This window comes from Myotis yumanensis, unplaced genomic scaffold, assembly GCF_028538775.1.
Source record: "Myotis yumanensis isolate MYYU_CA2020_CCGP unplaced genomic scaffold, mMyoYum1.0.hap1 SCAF_5, whole genome shotgun sequence".
In the NCBI taxonomy this organism is placed as follows: Eukaryota; Metazoa; Chordata; class Mammalia; order Chiroptera; family Vespertilionidae; genus Myotis; species Myotis yumanensis.
In genome coordinates, this window is record NW_027223756.1 from 20,616,392 (window position 1) to 20,642,304 (window position 25,913).

The 25,913-nt window shown below is 38.5% G+C and overlaps 1 protein-coding gene across 2 annotated transcripts in view; it reads left to right on the top strand.

The window, feature by feature from the left end:
* DCTN4 (dynactin subunit 4) overlaps positions 1-23,730 on the top strand; it is a 33,314-nt gene extending 9,584 nt beyond the window's left edge. Inside the window, exons 4-14 of one of the 2 annotated variants that reach the window (XM_070414584.1) lie at positions 3,204-3,247; positions 5,579-5,686; positions 7,013-7,033; positions 7,785-7,858; positions 8,098-8,210; positions 8,513-8,622; positions 11,156-11,229; positions 14,508-14,562; positions 15,789-15,896; positions 18,062-18,159; positions 21,163-23,730. In XM_070414584.1, the coding sequence (XP_070270685.1) occupies positions 3,204-3,247; positions 5,579-5,686; positions 7,013-7,033; positions 7,785-7,858; positions 8,098-8,210; positions 8,513-8,622; positions 11,156-11,229; positions 14,508-14,562; positions 15,789-15,896; positions 18,062-18,159; positions 21,163-21,376 (1,019 nt within the window). In that variant the 3' untranslated portion in view covers positions 21,377-23,730. The remainder of the gene's footprint in view (positions 1-3,203; positions 3,248-5,578; positions 5,687-7,012; positions 7,034-7,784; positions 7,859-8,097; positions 8,211-8,512; positions 8,623-11,155; positions 11,230-14,507; positions 14,563-15,788; positions 15,897-18,061; positions 18,160-21,162) is intronic. The other variant, XM_070414585.1, reaches the window with a different exon arrangement.
* Positions 23,731-25,913: the final 2,183 nt, after the last annotated feature.

A 25,913-nucleotide genomic window follows, 5' to 3' on the forward strand; every position in this document is an offset into this window, starting at 1 on the left:
CTTCAGCAAGATTCCTTTTTGTTTTGAAAAGAGTTATTTTAACTTATACAAATAATGCACATTGATATATTTATCCCCCAGCTTAGCTAAATAACCAAAACGGTTTAAACAACTTGTGTTGCCTCCCCCCACCACGTCCCCCTTCCCCTGCCTCTTAGAGAGAGGTAGTCATCATGATCCTGAAGTCAGTGTGTATCGGTGTCCATGCCTGTCTTTATACTTCTCCACACATATATGTGGCCACTAGCAAATCATGTTTATCAGTGTGAAACAAATGGAAATCTATATGTATTCTGCTACAACTTTTCTCTATCGATATTATATTTATAATAGTAGTTTGATTTCATGCATGACTTACCACAGTTTACTTACTCAGTTTCCTCCTAATGGACATTTAGGTTGTTGTAAATTTTTTCCTTTCGACAGAAGTACTGTTAGAAAAATTCCTGTGTGTATTTCTTAAGTAATGAGAGTAAGGATTTCTCTGCATAACTAAACTGCTGGCCCTGGCCAGTTTGGCTCATGGATAAAGCGTCGGCCTGAGGACTGAAGGGTCCCGGGTTCGGTTCTGGTCAAGGGCACATGCCCGGGTTTCGGGCTTGATCCCCAGTAGGGGGCATGAAGGAGGCAGCCTATTCTCTCTCATCATGATGTTTCTATCTCTCTCTCCCTCTCCCTTTCTCTCTGAAATCAATAAAAATAAATAAGAAGTATTTTTAAATAAATAAATAAAACTGCTGTTTTTAAGTTGTGTACATCTTTAGCTCTCTAAAATGGTTTACCAGTTTTTCCTCCCCCTAGTAATGTATAAAAGTAGACTAGCCTTTGCACTAGAATCACCGGTTCTCAACCTGTGGGTCGCGAACAATGAAAATACATCCTGCATATCAGATATTTACATTACGATTCATAACAGTAGCAAAATTACAGTTATGAAGTAGCAACAAAAATAATTTTATGGTTGGGGGTCACCACAACATGAGGAACTGTATTAAAGGGTTGCGACATTAGGAAGGTTGAGAACCACTGCGACAGTTCTTATTTGTGTTGCTTTTTTTTTTTAATCCTCACCTGAGGATACCATTGATTTTTGGAGAGTATGGAGGGGAGGGAAGGAGGAGGGAAGAAGAGAGAGAGAGGGGGCGAAAGAGAGAGACAGCGGGAGAGAGAGGAAGAGAGAGGGAAACAGAAACATCCATGTGAGAGATACATAAGTTGGTTGCCTCCTGCACATGCTCTGACTGGGGCCAGGTATCACCCAGGTATGTGCCCTTTACCAGGAATTGAACCCACGACCCTTTGGTGTGCAGGCTGACGCTCTAACGGCTGAGCTACACGGTCCAGGGCCCTTGGCACTTCTTAGTATTGTTTTTCTGAAAGGATGGTTGTGAAATGGTATCTCATTGTAGTTTATTTTTTCACTTTTTAAAATTAGCTTTATTAAGATATAACATGTATAATGAAGCTCACCAATTTTAAGTGTAGACTTCTGTGATTTTTGACAAATGTGTATACTCATATAGCCACCACTACAATCATGTAACAGAAAAATTTCATCACCCAAAAAAGTTTCCGCATGCCCCTTTGCTGTCAGTTTCTTGCCCTGACCTCCTGGCTCCTGCCCCCCTGATAGGCTTCCTACCACTGTAATTTTGCCTATTCTGGAGGTTTATATAATTGGAGTCTTGTAGTACATAGTCTTTTGTGTCTGTCTTCTTTCATTAACATAATGCTTTTGAGGTTCACCCATATTTTTGCTTTTTATTGATGACTAGTATATTTGTTGTATGGTTATACCAGTTTGTTTATTCAACTTCTAGTTGATGGACATTTGGATTTTTTTCTAGTTTTTGTCTTATATATAAAGCTGCTATGAACATTTGCCTACAAGTCTTAGTGTGGATATGTTTTCATATTTCTTGCATAAATACTTAGGAGTGGAATTGCTGGATTGTAGGGGGAGTGTACATTTAATGACTAGAAACTGCCAAACTATTTTCCAGAGTGGCTATACCATGTGGATCCTCACCAGCAATGTAAGGAGAATTCCAGTTCCTCAACAACCTTTCAGTATTGTCAGTCTTTTTCATTTTAGCCATTCCAGTGAGTGTGTAGTGATATCTCATTGTGGTTTTACTTTGCATTGTCGTAATGTGCTTTTTTGCCATCCATATATTTTCTTTGGTGAAATGATTGTACAAATCTTTTGCCTATTTTTTAATGGAATTTTTGTCTTTTTATTGAGTTGTAACAGTTGTGTATTCTGGGTACAAGTCCTTTGTTCAGTATGTGTTTTGCAAATATTTTCCCTCAGTCTGTGGCTTGCCTTTTTATTTTCTTACCAGTATCTTTTGAAGAACACAATTTTCTAATTTTGATGAGGTCCAATTTATCAATTTATTTTATAGTTTGTGCCTTTTGTATCCTAGTGAAGAAACTTAGGCTAACCCAAGGTCACTAAGATTTCCACTGATGTTTTCTTCTATAAAGATTATAGTTTTAGCTCTTACATGTAAGTCTATTGTCCATTTCAGAGTAAGTTTTGTACGTGTTGTGAGGTAAGGTAAAGGTTCATTTTTTTGTAGATGGGTATCCAGTTGTTGCAGCACCATTTGTTGAAAGTATTCATTATGGTTTTACTTTTAGCTTTCTGGAATAATCTTTTCCTTTATGGTCTGTGCAGTTTGTTTCTTCAGTCTGCAGGCCGACGCTCTATCCACTGAGCCAAACCGGTCAGGGCTCAGTTTGTTTCTTATATAAGAAATTTTTTTCCAAACCAGGGCCATAAAACAGAAATTGCAGTGTTGCAGATAAGAGCAGGGTCTGTGGAGTCAGACTTTGAATCCTCGCTTTACCACTTACTATCTTTGTGACTTTGGGCAAGTTATATAACTTTCGGAGCCTCAATTTTCTCATTTGTAAAATAAGGCTAATAATAAGAGTCCCCACTTCACAACATTATTAGGAGAATAAAATGTGCCTGGCTATATATATGTTAGCTGTGGTGGTGGTCATTATCACCATTATTATATTTAAAGAAAAAATTTTATTCTGAGCATTCTGGTCTATATCATTTCTAGGACTCATTCTTGGAAGTTCTGTGATTTTATGTTTTTTTAAGTTTTATTTTGTGGCCTGCAGAATGACCTATTTTTGTGAAAATAAAATTATAAAATTCTTCTTAATGTTCCTTTATTTTGCAGCTAGTGGTGGTTGGCAGGAACCTGAAAATCCTCACACTCAACGGGTAAGTAAAGGGACATTAGAGAGAGGATGAAATAAGGAAAGATGGAGAGAAAGACTCAGTATCTTCCATTTTATCAGTGGATATAGCCTGTGCTTAGAAGCCCATGACATGTATTTTGGTGTCTATTGCACATAGAAAGTGCTTCTCATTATAAGATACTAAATCACAATGGCAGTTTTCCCCATTAAGTTAATAGAAAAACTTAGGTATAGTTTTAGTTCTGTACTCGAGTGTGAATTGGACAAAGGAAACAATATGCTTTTGTTTTTCACATAACCCACCAACTAAGTTGAGTTTCCATTTGTTCTCAAATACTCTTAGAAATATCATCAACATATAGACATCTTAGTTCCTGGAAACACCACAAATTTAGAAGATGCCCTTTGACTCAGTAGTGGTTGCTTATAGAATCATGACTGGAGCATCCTTTAACAGTTCATACAGAATTGATCTCTATAGTATACATTAGAGCTGATTTTTTTTGCCCCTGGAACTAGAATGTGAAAAAGATAATGAAATACTATTGAAATGAAGTATGTACAAACTGCAGGTTAAATACAATTTATAATTATCCACTTATGACATTAGCAAAAATTAGAAATACTAAAAATATCCTGGATGATGGTATGGGGAATTGGACCTTTTTACATATACTGTTGTAAGTATAAATTAGTACAAATTTCTTGAGCTCTCAGCAGTATCTACTTTCTGGACTCTGACCTATAGAAGTACTTACACTTATGCACAAAAATATATATTCATTCATCACACATTTATCGAGCACTTACTATGTGCCAGGGACTGCCCTGAACAATAAGGATACATGGTTTCTACCCTCATAGAGCTTAAGTCTAATGGGAAAACAAAATTAATCAAATAATCCTCAGGTACAGGAAAGACTAACATGAAGAAGAGAAATTGTGCCATGTGGACATTTATTAGGGGGAATTTCAACTAGTTAGGTCTATATCTGAGGATGTTTCTAAGATTTGCGGACAGCAAGCACAGAAGGGAAAGAATTGAAGACGGGAACAGCATATGCAAGGAGCTTATAAGTGGAAGAAGCAAAGCAGGTTGTAGACAAGGTGAGTGGGATGAGTGGAGCATAGCATCGAGCTACTGGAGAGAAGTACTTGCTGTCAGACCATGTAGACCGAGGTAAGGAGTCTGAAAAGCCTTTGAAGGTTTTAAGCTAAAACTTGCCAGGATCAGATTAGTGTTTCTAAAACATAATTGCTACTGCAGTGAGAGGACAAGTGTGGGTACCAGGACACCATTAAGTCCTATCATAGGAAATGGCTAAATACCTAATAAAACATCTGTCCTGTGTAATAAGGTGCAGCTTTTAAAAAAGAATGAGGCAGGTGTATTTGTACTGGATGGGAAGTTTATGATACTTTCAGTGGAAAAGAACGTTATAAGTTTTTTTTCTTATATGAAAAATAAAAAGACCTGTATTTATTTTTTACATATAAATGCTGTATGTCTACACATGAGCTTTTTTAATGTCATACCTGTGCCTGTAAATGTGTAAGAAAGCTATCTAAACTCTAATAATGGATACCTCTGGTGAGGGCAGGGTAGGTTTGGGCACAAGAGATAAAAGAGAAGTTTCACTTATTTTTTGTTTATACATTGTTTAAATTTTTCCCAATTAACAATTTATAACAATTTCCCAATTAACATTGTTTTTATTATTAAAATATATTTTAAAAATGAAAATGTGGGATGCAGTGGAGGAGAATATAGAATATGAAATGTCACATTCTTAGAAATAGATGGTCCTGGGGGCATGCAGAAAAAATAGGAGCTTTTGTGAGAGGAAATAAGTAATGAAGTAAAAGAACAGTGAAGAGAGAGGATGACATTTCCAAGCCTTTTCATTGCCCATTTATTCCCATTGTTCACCTTGAGGGTTCCATTTCAATTCCGAAATGCATCATGTAAAGAAGATAAATTGGATGTGAGGGCGATCTGGCTGCGACATCTGTCACCCCATTGATCGCCAGGGTTGATTCGGCTGATCTGGCTGGCTAGGCGGGTGTCCCCCTCCTCCCTCACCGATCCATGTGCGTCCCTCCCGAAGCTGCGCGCTCGGTCGAAGAGGACCGGTCTTCGGTCAAGGGTATACGAGTAGCTGCGCTCCCCTGCTAGAACCTCCAAACAAACTCTCAAGAAGATAAATTCTCTTTGAAGAAAAGGGCAAACCTGCCACCTTACTAATTTGTTTTTTCTGTTTATTATGTGTCTAGCTAGTGTAGTTGATAAATTTCGTATGTTTCCTGTTAGCTTTTTCATGAAACAAAATACTGAGTCTTTGATTTGTTACAGATGAACAAACTGATTGAATATTACCAGCAGCTTGCTCAGAAAGAGAAGGTTGAACGAGATCGCAAGAAACTGGCACGGCGTAGAAACTATATGCCTTTGGCTTTTTCGGTGAGCACTTGGCACAAAAAGGAGTTTGCAGTTCATTGGTCAAGACCTCTGTGACATGAGAACTGTGATTCCTGAAGGATGGGTAACAGAAAGGTTATGCTTTTACCACATCATTAGTTCTCCGAGTTTTAAGGACGTTTGTGTTTCTCCATCACTCCCCTTTCTCTTCTGATTATTCTCCAAAGAGGCTAGTGTTTAATTCTATAGGCACCACAGAACTGTAACAACTTTGGAATATTACAGAAACTCGGAAGTGGTAGATTTTATTCATATTCTCACATAGTCCAAATTTGACATCCTCGTAGTGGTGGTTTTCTGGCTCTAGTTGTAATTTGGGGGGCACCTTCCCATATTTCTCCAGTATAAAAAAACACTGAGTTTTACACAATGTACTTGTGTGGCTAAATAGATAGTAATATATGCAAGTGTAATTTTTGATAGGAAGTATTTATGGAAGTCATTCTTTACTAGTTTGCATGCTACCCATCAGAAGAAAGAGATTAAGATTTGGGGCTTTTATTATTGTCCCCAAGTTTTATTTGCTATCACAGAACAATTTGTTTTCTGTGTGTTTGCTCGGAGCCATGCAGGTTGGCTTTTAATAAATACCATTTGTTGAATGGCAGTGAATGATGTGTCAAGTAGTGTGCTAGGCACTTTACACATATTATTTTATTTAATCGTCATAATAATCTTGTGGAATAGATGTTATATTCTCATTTTACAGTTGAGGAAATGTGATCTGTGTAGGTTAAATAACTTGTCATACTGCTTCTGCATGAGAATTCGTTAAGCTATCAAAATCCTACAAATTGGTAAGGTCTATATAAAAATATCTAGAATTTAATAAAGCATTAAAACTCACAAGGCAGTTCTAGTTGGTTTGGCTCAGCGGATAGAGCATCAGCCTGCAGACTAAAGGGTCCCAGGTTCAATTCCAGTCAAGGGCACGTACCTCAGTTGCAGGCTCAATCTCTAGTAGGGGCCGTGCAGCAGGCAGCTGATTGATGATGTTCCTCTCTCATCAACATTTCTATCTCTCCCTCTCCCTTTCTCTCTGTCTTAAAAAAAGAAAATCAATAAAAATAAAAAACTCACAAGGCATTTACATTTGCCAAAGACTTAATGAAATCTTAATGCGTTTTTCTGCATAGTCCAGTGGTACAAACAGCATATGCACCAGTGTATTTAGGAGAGGGATTTGAATTAAGTGCATAATTCTTTCAACTTTTCCACATAACCTGCCTGCTATATGAGTTTGCTTCTATCTTATGCTGCATTTTTTTTTTTTGTCTCTGTTGCAACCTGCTATTTTGGGGCCTACAGCAACACACTATTCATGTAGTGGTAAGTTCTCTTTTATAATTCTTGCTAGCCCTAAAGAAGTTAGCAGATGATCACTGGTGTTCCAAGAAGACATTCATCATGTGTCTTAGACACTCCACGTAGCTCTGGTCTAAACCATCGCTTAGATATTTAGATTACTAGTTTAAAAAAAACACACATTTTGTTCAGTTTACTATGTTAATGTATTTTCAGTCTTCATGTTGGTACTTTAATTACTATTTTAAAAACTAGAGGCCTGGTGCACGAAATTTGTGCACTCGGGTGGGGGGTGGGGTCCCTCAGCCCAGCCTGTGCCCTCTCACAGTCCAGGAGCCCTCAGGGGATGTCCGACTGACAGACATCCTTAGCGCTGCCGCGGAGGCTGGAGAGGCCCCTGCCACCGCTGCTGCACTCACCAGCCATGAGCCCAGCTTCTGGCTAAGTGGTGCTCCCCCTGTGGGAGTGCACTGACCACCAGGGGGCAGCTCCTGTGTTGAGCATCTGCCCCCTGGTGGTCAGTACGCATCATAGCGACTGGTTGTTCTACCATTCAGTCAGTTTGCATATTAGCTTTTTATTATATAGGATAAGATGATGTGGGGGCTACAAATTTCTCTCTTTAAAAGAAGCTTTCAAATTAGTTTGTTTTTGTTTGCTTGTTTTTTGCTTATTTCCCTGAGCTTCTCATGCTGTCCCACCCAAAATTCTTTCTTTTGATAAATAGGATGTTTAAAGGTGGAACTTCTAATAGGAATTTCTGAACTCTGTTTAGGACAAATATGGTCTTGGAACCAGGCTTCAGCGACCACGAGCTGGTGCAACCATCAGTACCCTGGCTGGACTTTCGTAAGTTTGGACATTAAGTGCCTTTGAGGAGAAAAAGCAGGTATCAAAATGAATATTGAAGGAATGTGATTTTTAAATAAATAAATAACAGTTGCCAGTGGTGAAGAAGATTCTCATACTTAGAAGAGACCTAAACAGAAAGAATATTCTATAATAGAGGAATACTTCAATTTTTGATATCAGAGAATTTGAAAATAATCAGGTGGACCCTTGAGAAATTGCTACTTTTCCTCTTTTAGCCTTAAAGAAGGAGAGGACCAGAAAGAGATAAAGATTGAGCCAGCTCAAGCTGTAGATGAAGTGGAACCTCTACCTGAAGACTATTATACAAGACCAGTCAATTTAACAGAGGGTAATTTTATACACGATTCTACTTGGTTTATATTTTACAACTTAATTCTACTTTTGTTACTCTTATGCCTTGCGATTTGAGATTTCTAATAGCATAGTTGTTATAAGTAAAATGAATCGTCGAAAACAAAGTAGATATAATAGAAATAAACATTTGAAGAATTTTAAAATGTCCCATTCTTATATGGTAGTTTTTTGAAGAACACTATTCACAAAAGCCGTGTTGTTTTATGTAATTATTTTGTATAAGTCTGATATTGAGCAAGTGCCTAAATTGAGGCTGGTTTCTGCCTTTCATGCTAGTAACCACCCTTCAGCAGCGCCTCTTACAGCCTGACTTCCAGCCAGTCTGTGCTTCTCAGCTCTATCCTCGTCACAAACATCTTCTGATCAAACGGTCCCTGCGCTGCCGGGTAAGTAGAGTTGCCATTTGTATCAGGGAAAAGCAAAAATAAAGTCAACGTGATTGGTGTCTGGACAATATAAACATCTCTGTAAGATAGTAAATATAGAGAATGTATAGGTGTCCAGGCACATTTTAAATACTTTCAACATAAATTCAATCCTTACAACTCTGTGAGGTGTAGGTACTATTGTTACCCTTGTTTTACAGATATGGTATCAGAAGATTAAGTTCATAGTACTAACCCCTAAAAGATTAGTGAAATAATATTTAGCTATTAGTTTAGTAGAGTGGAAACAAAGAGGACTGATAAAAAATAATCAATTTAAAATAAAGTAAGAAAGAAGAAAAATCCAGGCTCTGGGAATCTATAGAAGAAGCAATGGAGTTTCTTCAATAAATAAATTGTAAAAGAAAGAAAACTACAGAAAGGAAACCTTTTATATCAGTCCTATCCAACAGAATTCCCTTTGATGATGAAAATATTCTGTATCACACAGTCCAGCATGGTTGCCATTAGTCACATGTGGCTACTGAGCACTTGAAATGTGACAATGCAGCTGAGGAACTGAATCTTTCATCTTAAATTCATTTAATTAACCACATGTGAATAGTGGCTACTGTTACCAAATAACACAGCATGAAATCAGAAGAGACCTAAGAGGCATATCAGTCACATTCTGTAGACGTTATCTAATTCCTGATTTAAACAACAGGAAAAAAGAAGGGGACCAGAGAAGAAAGAAGAAAGGAGATCAGGAAGGAAAGAAAATTTATGAAACCTTTGGGGAAATTTAAACGTATTTTTTTATGCTATTAAAAGAGTTGTTCATTTTTTTAGGGATAATAATAGTATTTTTATCCTCACCTGAGGATATGTTTATTGATTTGACAGTGACGGGGGTGTGGGGGGGTATCATTTTGATAACCCACTCTTCAGAGAAAACCCATAGTGAAATGAAAAGAGACCATAGACTGAGAAAAGTAATTTGAAAGGTATATAATTAACAAAGGATTAGTATCCAGAGTATGTAAAGAACTTTAGCAAATCAGTAAGGAAAAGGTATCTTAGTATAAAAATAACCAGTAGATACTAACTATACAAGTCATGGCAGAGGAAATCCCAAAACCCAATAAATAGGAAAGATAACTCAGACTTACACAGTAATCAGAAATGTACATTGAAACTACAGTGAGATACCATTTCATAAATTACCAGGTTGGCAGAAGTTAGCAGTTTGGCAGTATCTATCAAAATGACAAATGCACATACCTATTGATCCACTTTTAAGAAAGTATTCTACATAGACATTTACACATGTGGAAAATGATTGATGTATAAGAATACTTACTGCAGAATACTTGTTTCTATGATTTTGTAGAAACAAAATCATAGAAACATCAATCTGGGTACAGTTAAAGAAGTAATAGGAATCGTTAAGTAGGATACAGAGGCACCTCTGTATGTGCTGGTATGGAATTCCAAGACAGATTAAGTGGGGGGGTGGGGGGGGCATCAAAGGGTAGAATGGCCCTTGTATGTTATTGTGAACAAGAAAGTCGATGTATTCATATACTTTTATATGCATAGGCTATTTGTGAAAAAACATGAGAAACTGGTTGGCTCGGGAGAGGCACAGGGGGACAGGTAATGGGTATCTTTATAATGTACCTTTTTTTATATTGTTAAAACAGTTTTTTTAACCAGGTGCATGTAGTAGCCATTCAAGATATAAGTAAATAATTGTTACTGTATTTTAAAACATGATATCTGGAATCATAATACTTGGATTTAAATGTTCCAATTCTTAATAGCTCCATGAAGTTGCACAGATTATGTATTTTTCCTCTCCCCCATTTTCATCATCTATGAAATGGGGTCAATAATACACCTACCTCATAAGTTGATGTGATGTTTAAATCTACTTAAACCAAGAATGTATACCTTCTAGGCTAGTAGAGAGGAAATAAAAAGGACTAAAAAGTAATATAAAAGAAAACAAGAAAGAAGAAAAATCAACAAAATCTACATTGTTTAGCACATATAGTAAGTACTCATTATGTTAGTTTTATTATTTCAGTAGTTTGCATTGCAAAAATAAAATTTTTGATAGTGTGGTTGCTATATCCAGAAGTTCAAAACATCTTTTGTATATGTTGGTTATCCGTAGCACACACTATTTCAAAACGTGGTTTTGCAGCAAAACACTAGTAAAACAAAACTCCAGTACAGCGGTCGGCAAACAGTGGCTCACGAGCCACATGCGGCTCTTTGGCCCCTTGAGTGTGGCTCTTTCACAAAATACCGACTTCTGCGCATGGGCCACGAAGTTTCAATCGCACTGTATGTGTGTGCCCGCACGTGGTATTTTGTGGTATTTTGTAGAAGAGCCACACTCAAGGGGCCAAAGAGCTGCATGTAGCTCACGAGCCGCAGTTTGCCGACCATGGCTCTAGTAAATGCTATCCTTCTAAACTTAGTAGCTCCCTGGATCAGCAGAATGTGTTCTTGTTTTCCTCTGATATATTTTTTACTTTTTTAGAAATGTGAACATAATTTGAGCAAGCCAGAATTTAACCCAACATCTATCAAATTTAAAATCCAGCTGGTTGCTGTGTGAGTATTTTGGGATGGGTATTTTTGGTTACTGTTTTAGGGTGTGTGGATTTTTTTTTTCTTTCTTAAAAAAGAAAAGAAAAACGACATCAAAATAATCTTGTTCTGGTCCTGTTTATGTTTTGAATTATACACCATGAAGTTTAAGGCAAATCTATAGACAAAATCCAGGGTATGTTTGTATTCGTGACACAGTGATAGTGTGGTCTGGGGCATTGAGGTAGGTGAACTGTTGGGTAGAGAGTCACTCATCATCATTCATTACAAATTACAAAGTACCAAAGTTTAGAAATTATCTTTTTAGAAATTAAAGTAAAAAATAATAATAGAGTATAGTAGATTGAAGAGTACCCTGTAACAATGTTCATTTTATTTAACTATGTTCCAATAATGCTTCACTGAATATGATAAAAGTGACTAAGTTAGTGTTAACTCACTAGGACTTGTTAGTAGAAGGGAATTTTTGTGTATGAAAATCACTTGTCAAACAAGAAGAATATTTTGATAAATGAGAAAAATATTGTCTTGACTTTAGGGTGCGAGAATCTGTCCTAGGGTAAGTAAGGCAGGAAACTCAGAAGCACTAAGGAAAAAATAGACAGCTTTGACCTTAGCAAAAAACAATAACTTGAATTGTAAAAACAGAATCGACAAAAACAAAGTCTTGAGACAGTAGAACAAGAAAGAGTATTTGCCACCCTAACCGGTTTGGCTCTGGATAGAGCGTTGGCCAGCGGACTGAGGGGTCCCGGGTTCAATATTGGTCAAGGGCATGTACCTTGGTTGTGGGCTCAATCCCCAGTAGGGGGCACACAGGAGGCAACTGATCTCATTGATGTTTCTCTCTACAAATGTTTCTTCCTCTATGTAAAAGCACTAAAATATATATTTTTTAAATTAAAAAAAAGAAAAGAGTATTTGCCATTCTTGACAAGTAAGTTTAATACCGTGGACTGCAGAATTCCTTACAAATTGGAAAGGATTTGAACAGGCAGCTCACAAAAGAGGAATTTGAATGGCCAATAAATACCAAATGGAAAGATGCTGAGACTTGTTAGAAAAACTTTAAAAAAATAAAAAGCATCTGGTGTTCCTGAGAATTTGGGTGAATATTTTCTCATATTGATGGCAGGCTTGTGATTTGCTAGTCTTTTTTGGAGAATGGTTTGGACTATCAAGACGAAATTACACAGACTTTTAACCCAGCAGTACCATCTCAGGAATCTATTCTGTAGAAACAAAAGTACCAATATCTAAAGATACATTTATAAGGATGTATAACATTTTAATGACAAAAGCTTGAAATAATTTCAATGTCAAGCTGATTAACCACTATCAAAGAAATAGTTGATTAAATTGAGATACACTAATGCTGTAGAATATTATGCAGCAATTAAAAAGTCAGTGCCAGTCAAAAGGTTGAGAAGTGCTGATCTGGTGAGTTAGGAGGAAAGGTACTAAAAGGGCCTCATATGGGTTCTGTTACTTATTCTGTTTGTCTAAACTTATTTCCCTCATCTGTGAAATGGGAATACCAGTCCTGCCTCCCTGTAAGGGATGTGAGAAGAATCATTTGAGCTATTATGTTTGCAAATGCTTTATAAATGTAAATCACCATAAAATATGTTCTATTCTCCTAACTATTATTTAATACATGACTGGTTAGCAAGGAAGAAAACTATAAAAATGGTACATGTGAAGTCTCTGCACACACCTTTCTTAAGACTTACACACTTCACAGAAATCCTGAATGGTAGGATGTACCTAGCATTAATTTCTTAAGCTTGCTTTGAGCAAAAATGCTTTTTTTCTGACATCATGGCAGTATTTGCCTGGGAATCTTAATATATGTGCTCTGGCCATACCACACGTCACACCTGCTAAATCCAAATTCTTGATAATGGGGCCCTTGGATTTGTATTAAGTTACTCAGGTAGACCTGATGACCAGCGTGGAAAATATTTAGTCTGAAGTTAAAATACCTTATTACCTCTATTTTAAGGTTCACTTCTCCATAACCCTCCCCCTATACACACACTTTTAGTGTCTGCAATAGATTTTGTCTTAAGTTAATAATAGAGGCCTGGTGCACGACATTCGTGCACTTGGGGAAGGGGGTCTCTCAGCCTGGCCTGTGCCCTCTCTCAGTCCGGGATCCCGAGGGATGTCCGCCTGCCGGTTTAGGCCTGCTCCACACAGACATCCCCGATGGGTCCTTAGCGCTGCTGTGGAGGCAAGAGAGGTTCCCGCCACCACCACTGTGCTCACCAGCTGTGATCCCGGCTTCTGGCCGAGTGGTGCTCCCCCTGTGGGAGAGCACTGACCACCAAGGGGCAGCTCCTGTGTTGAGCGTCTGCCCCCTGTGGTCAGTGCACATCATAGTGACTAGTCATTCTGCCATTTGGTCGATTTGCATATTAGCCTTTTATTATATAGGAAGGATATGCACAATTACTAACATTTATGAGTACTTTGTTCCAAGCACTTTTACATACATTATTTAATGTATTCTTCACGATAACCTCAAGGCATAGATACTATTGTTCTCCTCATTTTAAAATTGAGAAAACAAAGCAAAAGAGGTAAATATCTTGTCCTGGCCTTTACAAAGAAATATTTTGGTATATAAATATTGAACTGGGATTTGAACCTGGACAGTTTGAGTCCAGAACAAACACATGTGAGTACAATTTTGTGGTCTTATTTTGAAAGGCAGCATAAGATAGTGGGTAAGAGCAAGGACCCTGGAGCTGGATTGCCTGGGTTTGAATCCTGGCCACTTATCAGCAGGTTCCTTCTTTTCCCAAGCCCGGCTGCTTCGTCTTTATAATGGGGGTAATAATAATGCCTATCTCATGCAGTTGCATTGAAGGGTACTGGAGTTCATATTTGAAAAGTACTTAAAAACTTACCTGGCACATAGTAAGTACTATATAAAAGTGTGTGCTAGTGTTTTTATACTCCTGCAATATGGTATTCAATCATTCTTGGATCCTATAATTAGCTTTTAGATTTATAGAAATGAACTAATAAATTCTCAAAAATATGTATCTTCCATGATACCCACACAACTATTGGCTCTAAAGTAGAAGGATACATAAGATTTTAGAAAGAACTCATTACCAATTTGTTCTAATGTCTTAGATTCTCTAAAATTCTTTTCATTTGGCATGTTCTAATTAACATGAAGAAATCATATCTTTGCTGCACTATCTAAAAAAAAAGTAATTTTTTGAGACTCCAGTGACTATTAATGCATTTTTTTTATTCATTCACAGCAATTACATCCCAGAAGTGAGAATCATGTCAATTCCCAACCTTCGCTACATGAAGGTTAGTACTTTGCTTTATTAACAGGAAAAGAAAGAATTCCTTGATTGAAGATGTGTGCATGTGTGGGTGGGTGGCTGTGTATATTTGGCATGAATGCAGTGAGCAAGGGATAAAAGAGAAGAAAGTTTGGAATAATAAAGGGATTGAGATTTTAAAGTTCTTTAGCTGGGATTCTTAACATCTATGAATGTATGCAGAAGGAGCAGTGTGCATATACAGAGAGATGGAAACGGGTGGGGAAAGAAAGACGTTGAATCCCACCGGCATCTTTAGCTCTTTTCCATCATCTCGTGTGCGTATGCAGCCAATAACAGGAAGCATCTAGATTTCTTCTATACCACAGCTCCTCTCTACTTGGAGGGCCTTATCTATGCCCTTTCCTCCCCCTACACCCCATTATGAATTGTAGAACATTCTGCAGCAGCCTCTTTACTTTTTCTTTTTTAAAATATATTTTTATTGATTTCAGAGAGGAAGGGAGAGAGAGATAGAAACGTCATTGATGAGAGAATCATTGATCGGCTGCCTCCTGCATACTCCCTACTGGGGATCAAGCCTGCAACCCCAGCATGTGCCCTCGGCTGGAATTGAACCTGGGACCCTTCAGTCCACAGGCCAACACTCTATCCACTGAGCCAAACCAGCTAGGTCTGCAGCAGCCTCTTTAGTTCTCCCTTTCATGGTGCCCATGAAGACATTTATAAAGTCCCTGTTCATTTTAAACTTTTTTTGCTAATCTCAGAGTACATAAGGGTAAACTATGGTTCAAAAAATCTTAAACATCTTACAGTCTTGATGTGCCATTTTTTTCTGTTATTATATCTGATGAGACTGTGGCTCCCATATTTTATTTATGAGGGCTTCCTTCCTTTTAGTCCTTAAGTGGAGGACTGGGTGGAGCAAGAGTTGTAAACTTTAATCACTTAGATTATATACATTTCTTAGGCTTTCTGGATCTAGTAACTTGCCCTTTCTATGGGATCTGTCCCATTTCTTCAGTGAAATAGCACCTCTAGAGAGTATATGGCCTAACATATAAATAATAGAGTAGGAATGAGTGAGCACTTGGAGAATGCAGTGATAGAGAGGTATAGGTGGGTGTTATTTCTGAGAACTGATTAGGGAAGACAGGTGATGATTTTGTGAAATATTTGGTATAGCAGCTAAGAAAGTGGACCTAGGTGGCAGTAGTGGAACATGTCTGAGATGCTTTTCCTATTTCACAGGAGAGCCAGGTTCTCCTGACTCTTACGAATCCAGTGGAGAACCTCACCCATGTGACACTGCTGGAGTGCGATGAAGGGGACCCTGATAATACCAACAGCACTGCTAAGGTGGGAGCATTTTGCCTTGTTCTGACCCTGATTTTTCCTGGAGTGACCTCATTTGACCTGGCTTAAAGGACTCTGTGCTGTCTCTCATTTCTACATCCAAGTAGTCATCAGTTCTTTTGATTCTACCTCCAAAGGTTTTACTTTCTCTGCAGACACACTGCCACTGCCCTGTTTGAAAGATTCATCACTTCTTACCTGGACTGTAGTAATTTCCTAACTGACCTCACTGTTTTCAGTCCACCCCCACTTCCATTCTAGTCCACCTTCTGTCTTGTCACCAGGGTGATCTTTCTAAAATCTAATTTTGATCATGACATGCTGATTACTTGCTATTCCTCTGACTCTGAGATGAAATTCAAATTCCTTGACATAGAAGAAGAACTCCTTAATGTCCTCACCTCTCTCTGTTCTTCAGATGGTTTTCCACCAGATCCCCAAATCTAACATTCTCCAAATCATACATATTATTGGTTGAGATCCAGGCAGATCCAGTGGGTTGTGAACTGTCAAGCTGGTGAATTGCATATGCTATTTCTTTTATCTACAACAGGCGCCCTCAAACTGCGGCCTGCCGAAAACATTTATCCGGCCCGCCGGGTGTTTTTTCCGCTGCTGCCTGTGTGGAATGTCTGAGGGACAGTGAACTGGCCCCCTGTTTAAAAAGTTTGAGGACCTTTGATCTAGAATGCCTCTCCTGTCCCCACTCTCCTGGCCTGCATGCCCACACCACTCTTTCAGTGTAATGAATGCTTATTCTGCAAGACTCATAGGAAATAGTATCTCCTTTAAAAGCTGGTATGCCTCCTCTGTATGTGTTCTGCTTATATAGAGGATACATAGCACTAACTAAACATTAAATAGTTGATTTTGACTCTCATTGTTAGGTGAATGAATGAAATATGGCCTTTCTCCATTTCGCTATTTGGTGATTCATCAAGTACTTGATATTTTAGATCAAGACCTTTCTCTATAGACCACCTATTACTGACTCATAATTCAACGTGATATTTATTAATAGAGATTGGTAGAAAGGATACCTATGTCTGTAATTAGCTGTTATTCAAATAATACTTCTTAGTAGAGAATGTCTTGATCCTATCCCTTTTTTTCTTCCTTGCGCTTTATGTATGAGGGCTTTCTTCCTTTTAGTCCTTAAGTGGAGGACTTATTATTTCACTGATTAGCATTACTTCCAAAGAGAGATGACACACCTCTCTTCTTGTTTCTTTTTATCTTTGTTAAATAACACTAAGCTGTTCCAGTAATGGTAGAAACAGAAATAACTGCCTGATGCATATACTCAGCTTGTGAATTTGCTGTATTTCTTTCTCTCTACACTCCTCAGCCACATTTGTATCCATAATTAGAAATGTAGTTGACGTCATCTGTTAACCTCTGACATAGCAAAGTTGAAGCCTAGTTACAACAGGAGGATACTAAGTCTGAAGAATGCTTGTTTTCCATGACCATAAACATACCCAACATCCCCGTTTCAGAAAATATTATGTTGCAACCCGTGTTTCTCCTTTATGTGTTTCTTTAAAAAAAAAAAAAAAAAAAAAGCCCTAGCTGTTTTGGTTCAGTGGATAGAGCATCAGACTTCGGACTAAAGGTTCCCAAATTTAATTCCAGTCAAGGACACATGCCTGGGTTGCAGGCTCAATCTCCAGAAGTGGGCGTGTAGGAGGCAGCCAATCAGTGATTCTCATCATTGATGTTTCTATCTCTCTCTCCCTTCCTCTCTGAAATCAATAAAAAAAATGTATTAAGAAAGGAAAAAAAAGATGAATTGTTTCGCATACACCACAAAGTTTGAAGACTAATGTAGCAAAGACCCATGTACTTCCATCCCCTTAAGAAATAGAATATTAAAGACACAATTAAAACCCCTACATCCTTCCCACTTGAATTTCCCAATGCAGCCACAGTGAAGTAAGCACTCCCTTGACTTTATCATTCCCTTAAATTTTTTTGTCCTTATATTTTTACTGGAAATGTCTGTTTTTAAACAGTGATTTTAAACTTCATGTAAGTGCTATCATACTACATGTTTGAGTCTTGCTAATTATTTCTAAATGTCTGCATCACTGTAATACTTTGCTGTTGAATTAATGTCCTACAACACAGATGCCTTTTAAGGAAGGCCTATCTCTCTTGTTTTCCAGGTGGTGGTGCCACCCAAAGAACTGGTGCTGGCCGGCAAGGACGCAGCCGCTGAGTACGATGAGCTGGCAGAGCCCCAGGACTTTCAGGATGATCCCGAGTGAGTGATCTTTCTGTGACACCCCGTCTCCCCCACATTGGCTGATACAAGGGGCCTACTTGAGATCCTAAATATTTTATCTGCATTTTAAAAAATAAGTTTTCCTTCTTATAAAAATAATTATTATTATAGAAATTTTGAAAATGCATATAAACCATGAAGAAGAAAATAAAATCTAACCACCAGAGATAAGCATCATTAACATTTTGGTGTTTGTCCTTCCATTATTGGTATCATTCTGTAAGCACGTTGTTTTAACCTTTGTGTTTTTCACATAAATACATTTTCCCACGTTAAAAACATTTCAAGTGCATGGTTTATAATGGTTGTGGACAGAATACAGGTTGCTAACAGAATACACTATCCCTATAGATTTATCATTGGATTTGTCCACCCCTACCCTCACTCTCTCAGAGTAATTAGTAGATTTTACTCTCTCATACCTAATAACTGAAAAGTGAAAGACCAAACCTTTTCCTGAAGGGAATGCATCATCAGCATCCAGTCTGAAGACAGAAATCATGTCAATTATTTGAACAGAGAGGATTTAATATAAAGAATTGTTAACTGGGTCACTTCAGAGGTTAAAAAAAACCTCTGAAGTATCCCAGAGATGGCAATTTTATGAAACAGCTACCACCCCAGGGCTGAGGGAACAAAGGGGAAATGGTTAAAATTGTTAAAATGTAGAAACTTGAAGGAGGACCCCGGTGGAGCAGAAATTCAGACCTGTGGGGAGGTGAGAGGGGACACGCTTTACAGGTGCTGACATCTCAGGGTGGCGGAAGAGGTGTGCACAATTCAGCTGGTTATGCAAGAGTTGGAAAACTATAGCTGGCTCTTGCCACTTTCTGGGTGAAGGAGCATTGCTGGAGTGATGCCCATGGGAACCGCACACAAACAGCAAGCTCCCAGGGAGGAGCAAGCCCCTCCTTCCTGCATGCTCTCGTCTCCCTTTAGTGTCCCCCTAACGGGAACCTGACAGGAAGCCAGCTTACAGAGCAGAAATGGGTTAGCAGAGTCCTGGGTCACAAACCAAGATGTAGAAGGTGGGTCTGGGGCTGAGAAGCAGTAGCTTAATATACTGGCACAGGGAACATTTAAGGTTTTGTAACAGAATAATCAGAAGCTCCCTCAGCAAGATATTGGAAAGAAGAGAGAACATAGGATGGGTTGGAAAAATAAAGTGAGAGCAAAGGTAAGATTAGTACAGTGATTATGAATTAAGTTGAGAAAGCATCAGGGCAGGTGGTTTGTTTTGTTTTATAGTTCTGTAGAATCCTGGGCTCCACCCCAGAGATTATTTTCAACAGGTGTAGGGGGGCACCAGAAATCTGAAATTTTTTTAAGCTTCCCAGATGGCAGTGCTTGCCTGGGAATTAAAGATAGAAAGACAGACTTTTTCCTTTTTCTATTTTTGACTGAATTAAAAAAAAAAAAAGAATCTGATACAAAACAAAGGTTTATAACTACAATACAAAATGCGTTCTCTGTAATCTTTTGCTTTATGTGGGTCCTTAAGTTACATTCACTAGGTACATAAATTTGTTAAGCCAATGTCAACTTATAGATCATCTGAGATATTAAATTCCAGTCAGAGTAATTACATGACAGATTGACAAAATTGAATTAATATATTTCACATTACTATACTTTATAGGACTTTTAGATATCTGGAAATTAAAGTTATGCAGTACTGTTTAAATATGTAAATGTTTAATTCCAATAACATTTCTGAGAGTGACTGAGTATCATTTGGGCAGTAGCTCAAATTCTGTTTATTTTATTACTTTTTGAAGTTATTTTTTTAATATATTTTTATTGATTTCAGAGAGGAAGTGAGAGGGAGAGAGAGATAGAAACATCAGTGATGAGAGAGAATCATTGATTGGCTGCCTCCTGCATGCCCCCTACTGGGGATTGAGCCAGCAACCTGGGCATGTGCCCTTAACCGGAATTGAACCCAGGATGCTTCAGTCCGTAGGCCGACACTCTATCTACTGAGCCAAACCAGCTAGGGCTGAAGCTGTTATTAAATCAAAAACTTCAAGTGCATGTCAGAAAACTGAAATGGAAACTTCAACTAGAGAGAATTTTTTCTATTCTAAAAATTCCCAATTTATAGAAGTTATTTACAAAAACACTGATTTATGGTGTTCCAGAAATTTCTTTAACTCTGAGTTATGACCACTGTTTATTCTATAGAAATAATACCACATATGCACAAAGATGAACGTAAAAAAGGGGTTTTCAAAGCACCCTTGTTTATAATAGGAACATTGACAACAACTTCAGTGTATGACAATCATGGTAAATATAGAATAGAATACTAGGAGGTTCCTAAGGAGAATGGAGAAGATCTTTATGTACCAATATGGAAAAGTGTTTGTGATAAACAGAGTGAAAAAAAAAAAAAGCAAGTTGTAGAATAATGTGTCCCTTTTGTGTTGGTTAAAAAAGCAAAAAATTATAAATACAGAAAAATACCCAGCCCTGGCTGGTTTGGCTCAGCGGATAGAGCGTCGGCCTGCGGACTCAAGGGTCCCAGGTTCGATTCCAGTCAAGGGCATGTACCTGGGTTGCGGGCACATCCCCAGTGGGGGGCGTGCAAGAGGCAGCTGGATTGATGTTTCTAACTCGCTATCCCTCTCCCTCTCCCTTCCTCTCTGTAGAAATATCAATAAAATATATTAAAAAAAAAAAAATACCTGGTAGGTTACTGTAACAACCAAAGTGTTTGCAGTTTTTCCCTCATGCAGAAGGAAATAATAAGGGGAAAGGCTTTTACCTTTTACCATTTGAACTTGATTATATTTTACTTTTATAACACTTAAAAAATAAGGAGATCAACGTTTTGTTGAAGAAACTCTTCATTGCTGATAAACAGGATGGTGGTTCTATCTTGTCATCAGAGATTTCCTGTTGGGCCATAAAATGACTGTAAGTCTTAGTGGCTTGGCTGACTTGTAACCTGCCTAACACTGTGCTTATTTCCTTCCATAGCATTATAGCCTTCAGAAAGGCCAACAAAGTGGGCATTTTCATCAAGGTGACCCCACAACGTGAGGAGGGCGAAGTGACCGTGTGCTTTAAGATGAAGCATGATTTTAAAAACCTGGCAGCGCCCATCCGCCCCATCGAAGAAAGTGACCAGGGCACAGAAGTCATCTGGCTCACTCAGCATGTGGAACTCAGCTTGGGCCCACTTCTCCCTTAAAGGTTTCACTGGCGGGCAGAGCCCAAAGGACAGTGTCACCACAAATCCACGTTAAAGCGTGGAAGCCGCTGCTTCACTAGCCCCTGTTATAACAATGTACCCACACACTACTGAGTCCTGTCCTAGGAGGGCGGGGCCTAGGCCAGGCATTAGGAACACAGGGCAACTGCTGTTCCTCTCACTTCTGTTAACACCAGAAAGTCTGTGTCTCCCTCACTGAACCCTGCACGTTGAATACAACAGCATAGCTCCATCTGAGGAAAAGGGATGGCTGTTCCTCGGGGTGGCACTAGAGTTACCACTTGAGAAACTGACATACTATCTCCTGGTCTGATCTCACACAGGATCATAATCTCACAGATGAACTGAAAATTATAACTGAAAAATAGGCCTATTGGCCACAATCCGGCCTTGGTCTCAATGTACCAACTGCTTCCTGCGTTCCATTAGACATAACCTAGCAGTCTAAACGTATCTCTTCACCTGCCATCATGGCCACCATCGTGCCATTGATTTCCATTTGACAGAAAAATGGAATTGTCACATTGTCTTAGTTCTGTGATTGGAAGTTCTTAAGGCACGCTCATGTGCTCTTCTGAGTGAATATAGGATACTTATTTATTGGTTGCTCTTAAAAAATTTTCCAAGTAGAATATGGAACTTTTTTTTAAGAAGTTGAGAGGAAGGCACTTACATGTCATATCAAGGGGTTGGCAAATTCCATTCACTTTAAATTTTGCTGTAATACCCAGGGATTAATGCTTCCACAGGGAGGCAGTCTTGATATGTCTTACTCCCCACCCCTTCTCTGCTCTGCCTCTTTAACTCAATAGATTATTCTGAATATCTGGGACCTGGAAAGGGCCCAAAGAAAACTTGGTGGACAAGTTCACTTCTGGAATGCACAAAACATCTTAAAAGGTTAGATTGTAAACATGATCTGAACTAATGTTCTTTCCATTGATTTGAAGGGGAGATTAACAGTTATAATCTCTTGAATCCCAAACTGGATATTAAGAAAGAACCTTTCCCCTTCCTGAGTTTGACTTTTATCACATGGTGTGTCAAATAAGACCATTTTGATTGTAAAATAGCTCAGCAAGCAGCCCAGAACATTTGCCTAACAGCACACATTCTGTTTCCATTCTGTATCCTGGAGTTGGGTTGTTAACCTGAATTTCTGTGATGTTTTCTACAGTGAAACTTGAGACAGTAGACCACAAGCTGTACCACATTTTCTATAAATGCATTGTTAGCAAATGGCCAGCAGACTTTTGGTAAAAAGAGAAATTTTCTGTTTGCCCTGATTTTGTTTTTAAGTTCAAACCTTTAGTTTTGAAGAAAAGGTTAAGATATGTAGAAATCTAGGATATAGACAGGACCAAGTATCTTGCCAGCTCCCTGGAAGATAACTACATTTAGGAAGCCTTTGAAAGACACTAAGTGGTACTCTTAAGATCAAGCCAATTTTATGAAACAATATTCCACAGAGTAATATATGTGCTACAGTAAGGAAAATACCCCTAATATTATGACAATAATAAGTAAGGTTTAGCCTCTTAAAAGTTGGGGCAGGTGTTGTATAATAACAAATTTGCAAACTATAGAAATAGTTTAATTTGTTGTGACCCCCACAGAGTGTCAAATTAATTTTTATTTCACTACCTTACTGTGAAGCCACTGCTCCCATCTGCCAGCGGAGAAAGAGCAGCAAAGTAAATAATAGCTTTCTTAGTTTACACATTTTCATAGACTACACACAGTTGTATGTTGTACATTTATGGCATATAGCTGGTATTTTTTCCCAAAAGTAATAAGGTTGAAGTAATGGGTCTCATCACCCCCCCGTGACACAGAAACACAAAAACACTTTTGATCATAGAAATGTTTTTCTTCATAAGCCAAATGAACTTACAGAATAACAGAGCCATTGATTTGTTTCTTCAAAAAAGTTTTCAGTGCAAGCTGGTATTCTGTGTGTGAGTAGAAATGGTTTGCCACCGGCAGCTGGTGAATTCAGAATTTTCTTGTTGCTTTTGTATATTAGATTAGATTTTTAATGCACAGTCAGTGTGCACCGCTGCAGGCGAATTAGATGTCATTAGCACTAGAGGCTATACTTTTGGAAACTTAAGGCAAAATTAATTTGGATTTGTGATTTGATTAGCCCACCAACGTTTTCTTTTGTTCAGAATGCTTGTAGGTGTAATGAGCTAACTGTCATGTGTATTTGTGAAGAAACATCCTTTTTGGACCCTTTTGGGAATAAGGGGCACTCCTTGATCTTTATGAATGGCAGGTTCCTGTTTTGCCTTATTGCTTAGTGTAGTGAAATAAAGCAGACAAAGCTTGGATGTCTTTGGTTTGGTTTCATGAAGACTGGAACAGCATGGATCAGTCAGAAGATGGAGGGAGTCCAGAGAGTTGTATGAGAGTCAATAGGGCATGCTTCCTTCGTCCATTTCTTTACGTGAACTAAGCCAAAACCTCAGATCAAGTTGGTTCAGTGTAACATTGTATGGGTAGATGTTACTTGAGCTCCTTATAAACACATTCAGAACCATTATATAAATGTTATGTTGCTGGTTTCTACCAGGTTCTATCCTTGGTCATTGCTCCCAAAGATATCCTTTCAAGTATATAAAATGGCCCAACCCCAACTAGTAGCCACTCAACCTGCTTCATCTGTTTTGCCCTACCCTGTATTTCCCGGTGAGGCTTTTTCCCTCACTGCCACATTGAATGATGTAAACTGCCCTCCCCCCTAAATACATTTCCTATCCCCCTCTGTGGCCCCACCCCCCATAGCATTAAGCACCATCCCATTAACTGTGTACTCTTTTTTTTTCTGAGTACTCATACTAGAACATATGATCCACAGTGCAGGGATTTTTGTCTTTTAAAAAATTACTGTATCTGTGAAGCCTAGAACAATGCCTGACAGATAGCAGGCACCCTTTATTTGTTGAGTAATACTATCATCCTTTTCTTATTTATATAGCTGTTGATCTTTTATCTTTTTTTCATCTACATATGTCTCTCTGTCATAGGCCAAATATCTTGCTTGCCTTGAGCTTTCTTGTCCTGGTGTTTCCTCTATGAATACTCCTCCCTCTCACTGCACCTTCAAAATTACTTTCTTCCTCCTATCTCTCTCTTCCATCTAGGTGTGATCTTCATCTGTAGCACCTCTTCCTTGTATGATGGGGTTTTGTATGTGTGTAGCTCCTTTGCTGGATTACAAACTCCTTCGGGGCCAAATCCAGGCCCCTTTGTCATCTGTTTCTCATGTATTCCATTCAAAGGGCACCCTGGAGCAAACTCAGAAACTCAGAGCTAGCCAGGCCAGCATGGCTCAGTGGTTGAGCATCGAGCTATGAACCAGGAGGTCACGGTTCGATTTCCGATCAGGGCACATGCCCAGGTTGCGGGCTGAATCCCCAGTGTGGAGCGTGCAGGAGGCAGCCAATCAATGATTCTCATAATTGATGTTTCTATCTCTCCCTCTCCCTTCCTCTCTGGAATCAATAAAAATATATTTAAAAATATTTCTGCTTACAAAACAAAAAACTCAGAACTAAGTCACTTGCTCAATTGTAATATAGTAGTTTTCCCTTCTTCAGAATTTCAGTTACCTGCAGTCAACCATGGTCCAAAAATATTAAATGGAAAATTCCAGATAGAAACAATTCATAAATTTTAAATTGCATGCCATTCTGAATAGCATGATAAAACCTCATGCTGTTTCCCACCTGGGACATGAATAATCCCTTTGTCTATCCATGCTGTACACACCCATTAGTCACTTAGCTGTCTTGGTTATCAGATCCACTACTGGTTTTGAAGTACTTGTGTTAAAGTCACCCTTATTTTATTTCATAATGGCCCCTAAGATGCTGGCAATTGGGATATGCCAAGGAGACACCATAAAGTGCTTCCTTGATATGAAGAGGTATGTATGTATAGGAAAAAAACATAGTATATATAGTGTTCAGTACTATAATGGTTTCAGGCATCTGCTGGGGGTCTTGGAAGGTATCCCACACAGATAAGAGGGCACTCCTGTACTTTATCCTCATTTTCTTATGATCAGGGCATCTGTAGTGAAATATATTTCACTTTAGATGTGAGACACCTACATAAGATAATGACTAAGTGTTAAATGAATGTAACATTAAATAATATGGAATCAAATAGTGAGAAAGTTGTTTCCTCTCTTGTCCCCTCAGCCCCCATCCTTCTGGTTAAATCAAGGAAAGTCCAGCAGGTGTGGCTCAGTGGATTGAGCATCATCCCATGCACCAAGGGGTCGCTGGTTCCATTCCCAGTCAGAGCACCTGTTTGGGTTGCAGTTCAATCCCTAGGAGGGGCCATGCAGGAGGTGGCCGATCAATGTTTCTCATCCATGTTTCTCCCTTTCCCTTCCTCTCTAAAATCAAGAAAAACATACTTTTTTAAAAATCAAGGAAAAAGAATCACTCTTATGTTTGTCATATCTAACACATTTTTTTTTAATAGGCCTCTGGCTCAGAGCCTT